This window comes from Ctenocephalides felis, unplaced genomic scaffold, assembly GCF_003426905.1.
Source record: "Ctenocephalides felis isolate EL2017-DRISC unplaced genomic scaffold, ASM342690v1 CF-g0.4_SCAFFOLD_03571, whole genome shotgun sequence".
Taxonomy (NCBI): domain Eukaryota; kingdom Metazoa; phylum Arthropoda; class Insecta; order Siphonaptera; family Pulicidae; genus Ctenocephalides; species Ctenocephalides felis.
In genome coordinates, this window is record NW_020539725.1 from 70,570,200 (window position 1) to 70,583,030 (window position 12,831).

Here is a 12,831-nt window from a genome sequence, read left to right on the forward strand (position 1 = left end):
AGTGTTAAACCTTTCGTCCACATTTAAGCTCATACTACCAAACCGATTTTAAAAAATCAAAAACTGTTCGAAAGATATTAGTTGGGAATGGTACTGATTAGTTTTAGGTGAAAATCTACCAAGACGTTCTTTTGTAATTAACTGTTGAATAAAATTTAAGCCAATTTTCATGGAACTTTTTTGGGCGATATATATCATGGTCTCATAGAACTTACTGTAATATTACGGCCTCACGACAATAAGTAGTTCAATTTTAAAAATTCATCAAAGTTTGAGAAAATGGGTAGTTCTTTTAACATTTGTTAAAATTAAAATTAGATGATTTACCTGGTATAACGATAAATGCTTGGTCTTAATGAACATACTAAACAATTAAAGTCCTACAAAAAACTGGCTCAATTATTAAAATTATTGATTTTTGAAAATTTGCTTTTAAAAAATACTCCGACCGGGTTGACGTGTTCGATTTTCAATAATGTGTAATAAATCCACTTCGAATACTTTTAACTACTCATAAATAATTTATCTATCATGAATTAAGTCGATTATTTACATAAATCGGGAAGTTCATGTAACTTGCCTCAAGGCAAAATACCAATATCGACTAGTTTTTTTTTTAATTTTTAGAACATTATTAATTGGTGAAAAGTGTAGTGAAAATATTGTTAGCCTTTTTTATGAGTTTACAAAATTGCATAAAATTTATGCCTCTGGACAAGAAATATTCTCTTTAAGGGGCACAAGTGTGAAATTTTGAAAAAATCGATTTTTGTTTTTTTTTCATATTTCGATAGACTACACTTTTAAAAATAACGTATTAAAATTTCAAATCGATATCTCAAATAGTTTTTGAGTTACAGCCATTTAAAAAGTATACATACAGTATATAGTACAACGATCATTTTATCTTTAAACGCGTTTTTCTCGAAACAGCATTTTCCAAATTTGCTGCAGTGATTACTCAAAAACGAATGATCCGATCACTATCAAAATTTGTTTACATGTTCTGTATATAGTTCTCCGTAATGTGAACTATCAATTTTTTGATCGGATCAAAAATCGGAATTTGGCAGTCGAAAAACGACCAAAATTTTGGGTAAATTGGAATTTTTTTTTAAAACGCCGCCATTTTGTCAATTTTTTATTTATGTTTTTTATCGTAGTTCACTTTACAGACAATATTATCTAGTTTAACGAGATTTTTTAACTTCCCGTAGGGCAAGTTATAGTAATCGCAAAAAAATCGAAAATGAAAATTTTTATATATCTTTACGTTTCAGAGGTTTCTGAACATTTTGGCATACCTTAGAAAAAATGGATGTATGTGTGTGTGTGTGTGTGTGTGTATGTGTGTGTGTATGTATGTATGTATGTATGTGTGTGTATGTATGTGCGGATACAAATTTTCGTCGACGATTTCGGGAACACGGATCAACCGATTTGAATAATTCAAAAAACATTCGATCCGTATTGATAAGGAGACGTGCTGATTAGTTTTTGGCAAAGGCAGGTCAAGCCGTTCCGAAGATACGGGGCAAAAAGTTCCGAAAACGGTAACTCAGTTTTTAAGAGAACGGAGCGTCCGATTTTAATAATTCAAAAAACATTTTATTTGTATTGACAAGATGAAGATGAATGAATCGATACAACTTTCATGAAGGTAGGTCCAGCGGTTTCGGAGATATAGAGGAAAAAGTAAAAAAATGAGCCATTTGGCGGTCAAAAATGATCATTAGACATATGCACATCAAATTATCAGACATTTTATAGAGATTTTAACAATAAGTATACATTTTGTTAACATTCCTATCGGTTCCGTACCAATGCTTATGCGTTAGACAGCGACGCGGCGCTTACGCGCTTTATATTTTGTCCCTATGTAGTTAAAGCAGTACGATTGCTTTGAAAAAAAAGTTCAGATCTTCCACAATATGTCAAAATAAAGAAAAAAAATTTTTTTCAAAAAAAACAAATTTTTAAAAAAAAAAAAATTTTTAAAAAAAATTTTTTTTTTTCAAAATAAAACTAATTTTTTGTCCAATTTATAGTTTCTCAAAAATCTTATTTTTTCAAAGTAATTTTTTTTCAAAAATGTTAATCGTTTTAAAAAAAAAATAATAATTTTTGGTACGGGAAGTTCCAGCAATTTGCCTTAAGGCACGATGCCCTAATTGCCTTAAGACAGAATTCCACTTACAGCTAGTTTTTTTTTTATTTCATCCACGTAGAAGGCCGGAATCACTGCAGCAGTTAAGGGCCTTTTTTGTCGCGCCGTTGGAGATCGACGATAACTTAAAAAATATTTAATTTTTTTCTTCAAAAATTTTACTATGTATTCTTAAATTACTATGTATAAATATATTTCCAAAATTTTGAAATGATTGATAAAGTAGTTTTTGTAATATAAATTCCCAAATATCACCTTTTTTTAGGCGGTTACACTAGTTGTGCTCCTTAATTCAATAATAACCATATAGTATTACAGTATAAAACAACCTAAATATATGCATTTTTTATAAACATCATCAATAACATTTCCCAACTAAATAATCAAATGGCAGACTATTAAACCAATATTGTTTCAAAATCAGCAATCATTTCTGCCACATGTACCAACTCCCAATACTACTACATACCCGCTCCCCCACTCCCCTTGCCCCTCATCTCCTCCCGTCGCGATTCGTCGGTCTGCCGGCCGTCCAGGAATAGAATCATCCTGAGTCAACCTTCCTTCAGACACACGTGTCCCCAATATGGATCAGCCGCTCTCTTTTGGATGAGCGAATCTCAGTAGTAGAAACGCGGCCGCCGTGCGCGTAACTGACGAACCAGGAAAAGGGACGGTAAAGGGAAAGTCAAAGGCGGTGAAGTGGGAAAAACGTCTCCTGATCTGGCCTGGTTACATATCGTCGTTAATAATCTCTTACCCTTTGTCCCTCTTACCATCGTATCTCTTTGTAAATCTTACCACGAAGAGACTCCAAGGCGATGTGGACCAGACGCGGCCTGGTCTGGCTGCTGTTGCTGGTGACACTGTTCACCGCGGGCCAGATCGATGCCAAAAAGAGCAGCAGTAGCTCAGGGAAAGGGGATGATGTCAAGGCTGGAGCCAAGGAACCGGTTATTGAGGAGGTCACTTCGAAGCAACTGGAGAGGCTGCTGAACGACAAGGATTTTGTAGCTGTGTTTTGGTGTGAGTGCAGAAGGAATATGAAATTTATTCTGAATTGATGAGATAAAGTTGACTTTGTTGTTGCAATTTTGTGTATAAGTGATTTTCTAGTGACAAGTGTACAAAGCAAATGTGTCTGCGTTGTCTACAAGCCCTGACCTTGATGCCTTGAAATATTCTTGTTCGATGATTCATTAACCCAATTGGATTTTTTTTTCATTTTGCCAATATATGAGAATAGTCATAACTCCACGATTTATCATTATCTTATGCAATCGTTCTTAAATCTGATTCCAATTTTAAAAAAATATAAAATAGATGATAAATCGATCTTTTTGGACGATGAGCGATTTTTCGTGATTTTGGTAACGACTCACTGGATATATATATATATATATATATATATATATATATATATATCTGATTCCAAAATTTCAAAAAGTATTAAGTAGATAATAGATGGATATTTTTGCACGACGTATAATCTACCGCAATTTTAAACCGAATTTCAAAAAAAAAATGACAGGCCATTTTTCAAGATTCTGGTACAATTCATTCTGTGATTCTTATCATGATTCTTTTAGTGAAGTTTTTAAGTAGTTTGAGTTTAAATTTTATTGAGCTTCATTATTTAGCATTTTGTGCTTTAAAATAAAGATAGTTCACCAGCTCTTCACATTAAAAAAAAAATTTATGATATTTAAGACAAATTTTTAGTTAAATTAACTTGTTACACAATTTACTTCATGAGATAAAGCAAACACTTTTTAATTTTTACTATTATTATTTTAGTTTGCTTCTAATTTGTCGATATATGAAAAAAATCATAATTTTACGATAAACCATTTGGTAACTCCCATTGCATTTCTTGGTTCTAATTTTTTTGAAAAATTATATTAGTTTGCTTCAAAGTAAAGAAATATTACCATCATTTCTCAATTTTTTAAAATAGCCAGATAAATATTACCATCTTTGAGCAATTTTCTAAAAATAATAATTCAAATGTAACATTTCTTTTAAACAAGTTTTTGATGTAGTGTATCTCTCGGCTTTATTGTTTTGTTTTTTGTTTCATTAATTTGCTCCGAAATAAAAATATATCTCCCAATCTTCTCAATTTTTTTAAAATTAAATTTAAGTGCATCTTGTATTCAATTTCAAAGAAATTTAGAGTAAATTTTTTTTTACATAATTCGTATTATGATAAAACTAGCAAAAACTACTTATTTTTAGTTGATTATTTTATCGTGATATTATTAACGAGTATTCGAAGATTTTTTTACTTTCTTGAGTTAAATTATGATATCGATTCAGAAGTTTTTCTTAAGTATTACATAATCATCAGCTGTTTTTCAAATTTTAGAAATTCTGCCAAAAAATGTAACAGTTTCATAGAAAATCCACACCAATTCTGATGAAAGTTTCACTTTATAGCAATCATGATAAAAAAATGTCCTGGTTTTGTTTGATAAACTCAGTTATCCCAGTTATAATAAAATATATCGCGATAAACATATAATAAATTTAATATAATAAATAAAATATAAATATAAATATTTAATTTAATCACTTTTGAGGAAATTTGCAATCTAAAATGGCGCCCCGATCCACCTCGATAAATCCAGTTAACCTACTTAAATTTTCGACATCAATCGCGTTTTGTGCTATAAACTTTACTTTATTTCATGGCTAATTTTATAAATAAAGTGCTGAACTAAAGGCCACCACATTCAATGTAGTGCGATCCGAATTTAATTTAAAAATAGTCCAAAAAGCCCACCTTACATAACATTCAGCAGAAGGCTTGTAAGTTTTCTCAAGTGTCTCTACTAAATGTGTTCGCCAAATATTCAACTCGAGCTGTTATATACTATCATGATAGTATATAGAAAAAGTTATATATATTTAATTTTGTGTGTCTTACCAACCAGTATTAGAAGTATTTGTGTCTATTGTTGTGGATACAGGACGAGCTAGAAGCCTTGGGTTATTCTTAGGTTTGAAAAATTTCACAAAATCAGTTTGTTTTTTTGAAATTCGATCTAACAGGAGGAGAATGTAAGTCACTTTCTTATGAAACATACTTGATATATATATATATATATATATATATATATATATATATATATATATATATATATATATATATATATCTGTGTATATATTTGATGACATAGCACCACATATAAAAAGTAAAAATTTTAGAGAACATATTTTTTTCCATGTTTTGACATATTTTACGCCATCAACAGTGGGTATCATAAAATTAGAGATAAATTAAAAAAAAACATAAATAAAAATAAATGTAGTGTTTATAATTGGCAGTATCACGTGACACTAAAACTTTGAGTGATTGTGTATTAATTAATTATCAATTTTTGGGACTATAGCTTATTTTACTAGTAACAACGTCAGTTAAGTCGCAAAAGTTATATTTTTCTCAAAGCAAACAGATTTTTTCAAAATGTGTAGTACAAATTACTATAGTTGATAATGAAAATAAAATTACTTTTTAGTTTTTAATAATAATTTTTATTTGACTATCTTAATTATCGTTTTCATTTGAGCCAGTTTCATCATAATATATTTTGATATTTACTATTTACTTACTATTTAAATTTGCACAAAATTGGTAAACCACAGCTAGATATAATTTAATTAACCCTGATGATGGCATAAAATTATATATCGAAACGTTTCGTGAAAAATTAAAAAAATCTGTGTATCCCATATATGAATTAGAAAATTTTGAAAAAAGGATTATTTATGACTTATATCTTAAATGAATATTGTTATTAAATTTTCAAGCACAATATTTTTCTTGATATTTTTGTATCAGCCTTATTATCGAGCTGTCATTTTTATGATATTTTGAAATGAAAAATGAATTATTTTTTTGTCAATTAAGAGCATGCATTATGATCAATTAGAACTGAATAACCCGTCATTGTTGATTATTTTTCTGTAATATTATTATAATGCAAATACTGTACATACCATCAATTTTTCTTTTAATTTTTTAATACGACATAAGAAATTTAGGTACGTTGCCATAACTTGGCTAAAACATATATTTGTAATTAGAACTGAAAAGATAATTTATAAATAAAGAACGTTTTTTGCTTACCAATATTGCCCCTTGCCTACAAAATATTTCTTAATTTTATTTCAAGTATTGGTAAATAATTATTTTCATAAGTGTTGCTATCAATATCATCTTTTGCTCATTTTGAAAAGTAGTATGCACCACCTTCCAAAAATTTAAATCATCATAATATTTTACTCCTGAAATAATAAAAATTCAGAACTAAAATTATTATTGATTATCCTTCATTAGGAATGTAATAATATATTAAAAATCTACATTACGATGAACATTTTACTGATCTTATTTTATATTTTTTTATAAAGCTATCCATAAATATTCTACTTTTCTTATTTTTTTAATTTCTTATTACACATAGTTTGAAACTAAAAATTTTACAAAATTACATGGAGGTTGTATAAAATACTTGTGAATAAACAAACTTTTCAGCTAAAAGGCAAATATGAGAATTAGTTAAGAAAGTTCAAGTTTCAATAGTTTGAATATAAACTTGAAATATAATGGATCGAAAATAAATATTAAAATTTAGCATAGAATTAATTCAAGAGCGTAATCACAAATACTGTAAATAAACAATAATAAGTAAATTAAAATCATCGAAAATTTTTCATACAAAAGTATAATGCTTCTCAAAAGACGAGTAAAGATAATATTAATCAATCGCCTTAAACATTGATGAACTAAAAAACCAATAATTAAATTTAAAAATTATTTGAGAGTGAAATTTGGATTCAAAGTTTAATTTCAATATTCAATTTGTAATAATTAAATTAAATTGTAATAATTAAACATGAGGACAATTAATAATTTTCTAACTAATATTTCAATTTGACAGATATGCCTCTTGGTTAAACAATGATTTGTAATAAATTCAGAGATTCTAACACAGAAAATGTTATAAATAGTTAAATGATAATTTCTATGGATTCAAGTTAGTAAAAATTTAAAAAATCTTTTTATTTACTACAATTTATACTTGTTTCAGACAAAATTGTCTTTTCACCATAAAGTATCTTAGGATATAAAACAATTAAGCGACAGTAGATTTAAGCAATTGTACGAATGACACCTAGACAAATAATGTAAATCAAAAGCCAATAAAACAAAGTAGACGACAGTACTTAAAAGAATGTAGTTACTCATCTATTAACATTCTTGATGTCACTTTACTTTTTACTTTACTTTGACTTTACAAATTATTACTTTTTAAATGTATCATAGGAGAACATGTTTATACTACAATAGGTCTAATTTCGAATAAATTTCCATTTGATATTTGAATTTTCCCAGCCCTGCTCGTCCCCGATTGAGCAATCATTTGTCTGAGCATTTTCCGATGATGGCATTCGGCATTCGGCATTCAGCATTCAGCATTCGGTTCACTTGATACGCTCTCGAGGCGATGTAGATGTTGCAAAACGTCGTCTTAGCCCGACACTTCTAATTTTATAATTTTTACTGTTGATTCAAGCAAGCTCTAGCCTAAGAGGTCGCCCAAATAGAATAGAACGAGAGCCGGGTAACCAAAATATATTGTATTACTTTTCCATCAAAGTTTGAGAAAAAACATAAGTAAAATATTGATTGATAAAATGTTATAAATGGTCAAAATTACACAAGTATTTAAAAATTGACTAGTTCTAGTAACATTTCCGCGACATTGTAACAAGAAGAAACCCATAAGCACAATTTGGTCAGATGTTGAGCGTCATTGGCGCAGTCTTGCTGTCATCAATTCATATGTAATGAGAAGTTTATTAGCTAGGTAACTTTCTCGTGTTTTTGTGGACCTATTTTTTGATAATTATAATTATTTTTAATGAAATCAATGAGCATATGCCAGTACTGGTAAATCTGTTTCATTTTATTGCAAAAGTTAGGTGTTCGTACTTCCATTATATATTTTCTTATTTTATGGTTTTGAAAAGCAATCAGAATTTACTTCACTATGTACACAAATCACAAGACAAGTATCTTCTTAATTATAATTAAAATTTTCAGTTCAATTTATTAATAAACGTTAAAATAACAGGTGATAAAACAATAAATTTATCTAATTCCACTCACTTTTGCAACAATGTATACAAATTACATTGTGATCGAAAACTAAACACACATGATTATAATAATTATGATTTTACAGTCTACAATAAATTATATTCTATGACGTCACAATAAGGAAATTGCACACATGATTTTGCAACTACATGTCGCATTTGATAGTTTACTCTGTTTTTGATAATATTGCACTTGACTGATATCTAGTATATATATATATATATATATATATATATATATATATATATATCTATCTCATAATATATCTATCTATTTCATAATAATTTTTCAACATTTCAATTTTGCTCATTTATTAATACAATTTTTAAATCAATGTGCTCTCAAAATATCAAACTAAATCGTAGGTAATGTATAGAATTTTATTATTGCGTCAAAAATAGTACTAAATTCATATGAATATTTTTTTTATTTAATTTATATATTTTGCATTTTCAAAACTTGGTTAATTAATTAATCACAATTAATTAACAAAAATCAGCTATTCGCTGTGCAATTTGAATTACATTATGATTCTGATAGTAAATAGTTATTTCCAACAGCGACTCTATACTTTTTTTATTAGCATTATTACCGTTATGTGTATAGATGCTCGTACGATAATTGTAGGATATTACGATATTGTACGTTTTTCTTTCATCGTGGAAATTGGCAAAAATTTTCTTAATTCTCAAGCCTGCGAAAAATCCTGCTGATGCCGTTTCCTACCGGGCCATTGGTCTTCTGTCATGCATCTCAAAATTTTTTGAAAAAGTTATACACAAAAAAGTTATTAATATTTTAGAGGAAAATAATTTTATGCCAAAACATTAATTTGGGTTCATGAGAAAACACAACAATATAACAAATACATAGAATCGTTAATTTTATTTATAAAGTCTTTCACTTCAAAAAAAAAAATGCTCAGCTCTTTTTCTTTACATCAGTCAGACTTTTGATAAAGTTTGGCACAAAGGCCTGTTATACAAATTAAAGAATAATTTACCATACACCTATTATCTTCTCTTAAAATCATATTTGTGTGATAGAAGGTTCTCTGCCAGTTTCAATGATACTTCATCCATTGTTAGAAATATTTCTTTCGGAGTTCCGCAAGGTAGTATTCTTGGTCGGCTGATTTACATTATATATATACTGCTGATGTACCTACAAATGCAGAAACCACGATTGCAACCTTTGCAGATGATACGGGAATTCTAGCTCAACATAACAACCAATTGCTTGCAATTAATATTCGTACGATATTACGATATTCTTACGATAATACTATATTCGAACGATGTTCGTAAAATGTTGCGTTTAGGTAAAAGTCGTGCGATTGAGAATATGGTTAAGTAGGTTTTACATGAATTTTAAAACTCTATCTATATTTCAATTTTTGTTATCGATGAGCTGTCTAACTAATATCAGTTTAGTTTTAGTTGGCATGACTCAATGAACATGGTTCAGAGTAGGACAGGTTCGTAAACCACGATGCCGAAATTTGTAATCCTTTACATTTCTTGCGGTGGCCACCAAGAATAGACCGGCGATAAAATTCTTTATTAACGCGATACAAGCTCAGAAACAAAAATTAAGCCAGCCAGAAATTAAATCATTGAAATTATAATACAACATTTGCACAAATATCAAGAAATAGCTACTATTTATTATAGATACAAATATAAAAGTTATCATATTGGTAGAGATAAAAGATGCTGGAGATTACTACCATTGTTGTGTCAATCATGTTGATGAAATCATGTTCTCAAAACATAATATCTTTAACCAAAAATATCTCACAGTAAATCTTTCACGCAAAAGTGCAGCTATATTTTATAAAAATTTAGGATTTCATTTTTTTACCTATTATCATTATAAATGGATCGAAAACTCAACTCAACTTACCCAACTGTTCACGGATCTCATTTATACTACTCTTTTCAAAATCATGATTTTTTACATAAAAAAGCCTACATAAGATTTTAATTTAAAAACGGAGATCCATATTCTTCCAGAGCTGATAGTTTATTAATAACTTATGCGATGGTATGAGAATGTTAATTTTTATAAAAAAATCTAATAATTTTAGTTAAAATGTCTATAATATTTACATTTAGGTATTATTTCGAAACATCAATCTTATTTTCTCCAAAAACACAGTACATATATTTACCTTTAAATAATATGATACACATACATTTTTAATAAATTACCATTAATATATTTCACTTCAAAATTAGGATTTCGGACAATTTATCTATTTGTGTTAACATATATTGAAAATTGAAATAAATGGCACAGAAAAAATTGGAAAAATCCAATAATACGTTATGTTTGGTCTAGGAATTAAATATTAACCTTGAATTAATATAGGAACACTTGAGGATTTTAGATTTTTAAATCCATTATTATTAATAATAACTATGTAAAATAAATAAGTAAATAATGCAACTATATAAATTGCCAAATATTATCAATATAAATTTCTACTGAATTATATCTCAAACTTCTGATGCTTTATCTTTTCCTCAACTGAATACTTATATTATAAAAATAGGAAAATTTTGTTTTATATAAAGTGCAGTATGATTTAAATTCGTTTGTCAAATAAACATAATCATAATTGAAAATAAATATATTATAATTAGGAAAGAAAACCATTTGGTTGCCTCTACGAATATTGTTCTTCATCAATAACTTTACGTTTCAAAGGTCTTGAACATTTTGGCATACTTTAGAAAAAATTTATGTTTTTGTGTGTGTATGTAGTATGTATGTGTGTATGTTTCGATACAATTTTTTGTGCACGTTTCCAAGATCAACCAATTTGAATGATTCAAAAAAAATAAACTAATAAGCATACAATTTTCAGACAAAATATAATAATATGTTGATTAATTTACTTTTGTGTAGATTTTTTTCTGCTTGCGTCTTCAGTTTTTCCAAAAACTTAGTTGGCATCAGTTGGAATATATGTATTATAAATTTACATGTTTTTATTTGTGTTATATAAATGAGTTTTTTGTTTCATATAGACTACGTAGAGCTAGTTTGTCTTTATTTCCTAAATAATAATTAAAATTAGAACTAAAAAATGAACGTTGGGTTGCCTAAAGCTTTTACTTATCCCAAAGCCAATTCTGATTGCTGTTCAATATATTTATATTAATTTAAACTATAAATAATTTATTATCAATAATTAACATTTCTTATTAGTTTTTATATCACCACATGATAACTTTGTTAGATAATTTTGTTAAAAGTGTATCAAGAAAGATGTATAAAAAAAAATTTGAAAAAAATTCTGGAAAAACACACATACATGACTGACATGACTATATTAAAACTTTTTGGTCTTCTACCAAATCGTGTGTGTCAAATGTGGCTTGTATATGCCTTTTAGTGTCAGACACACATGACTGACATGGCGAATAACGTGTTAATATTATTAATGAAATTATTACACACGAGCAACACATATTTCAATTATTTTTATTTTCCTGACCCTGAATCGATTTTAAATATAATCGATCCATTTCAGTAAACGTTTCAAAATATCTTCAAACACAAACAAGTCAATTCTGTTCCAGAAATAAGTTTGATTTCTTCCAGAAATATATTTTCGGGCGTAAATTAACTGTCGTAACACTTCTTTTTAGCGGTGAGTGGCCCAGATTAATTAATGGTTGCTAATATTAAATCTGGCACAAAGATTTTGTATCACAAACTTAATTTTCAAACAAAATCATGGAAGTTTTTAAACTGCCAGTTAAAAAATATTCTGTTTGATTGTGTGCGAAACACGTGGAAGATAATTTATATCTGCTTTGATAGAGTTAATAGCTTAATTAATGTATATATATATATATATATATATATATATATACTTTATATACTGCCAAAGCTTTTATCAGTATTTGTATATAAGAAATAATTGTACAAAGTCTTTGGATACAAATGACACATTTGGTATCTTAATTTTTTGAGCACATGGTTTTGAATTATTTAGAAGAGTATGAATTGCCATAATTATTTCTGAATAAAAACCTACACAAAATCAGTCCATGCAAATTTTTCATAAATGCAATGCAAATTTTTCAAATTAGTGAAAAATAATTTCTGCAATTTTTATAATTTTTTAAAATAGAGAGATCACTTCATAAGTCTGATAGGATTTTTAAACAAATTTTTTGGACATATTTTTTTTTGTTATTATTTGGTTATATTATAGTTTGTAGGCTTAGTTTGAAAAATTAAAGAGCTAACATGAAAATAATTACTAAAAATTTAATTTTACTAGTTTACGAGCTTTTTCTGCTGATTTTACAATTTCACTCATCTAATTGTCTTTTACCAAAATAGATTTTTCAAACTTGCTCACACAAAAATTTGCAAAGTATATTTAGCTTTTGTCTGTGCAAAATATAAACATTCGAGTTATTAAACACAGATATCTTTTTGAGCAAATATTGATGTAACAAAATCTAAATGAGAT

The 12,831-nt window shown here is 27.8% G+C and overlaps 1 protein-coding gene across 2 annotated transcripts in view; it reads left to right on the forward strand.

The window, feature by feature from the left end:
* Positions 1 to 2,826: 2,826 nt before the first annotated feature.
* LOC113386821 overlaps positions 2,827 to 12,831 on the forward strand; it is a 42,659-nt gene continuing 32,654 nt past the window's right edge. For both annotated transcript variants that reach the window (XM_026624580.1, XM_026624581.1), the window contains exon 1: positions 2,827 to 3,193. In XM_026624580.1, coding sequence (XP_026480365.1) covers positions 2,989 to 3,193 — 205 coding nt within the window. In that variant the 5' untranslated portion in view covers positions 2,827 to 2,988. The remainder of the gene's footprint in view (positions 3,194 to 12,831) is intronic.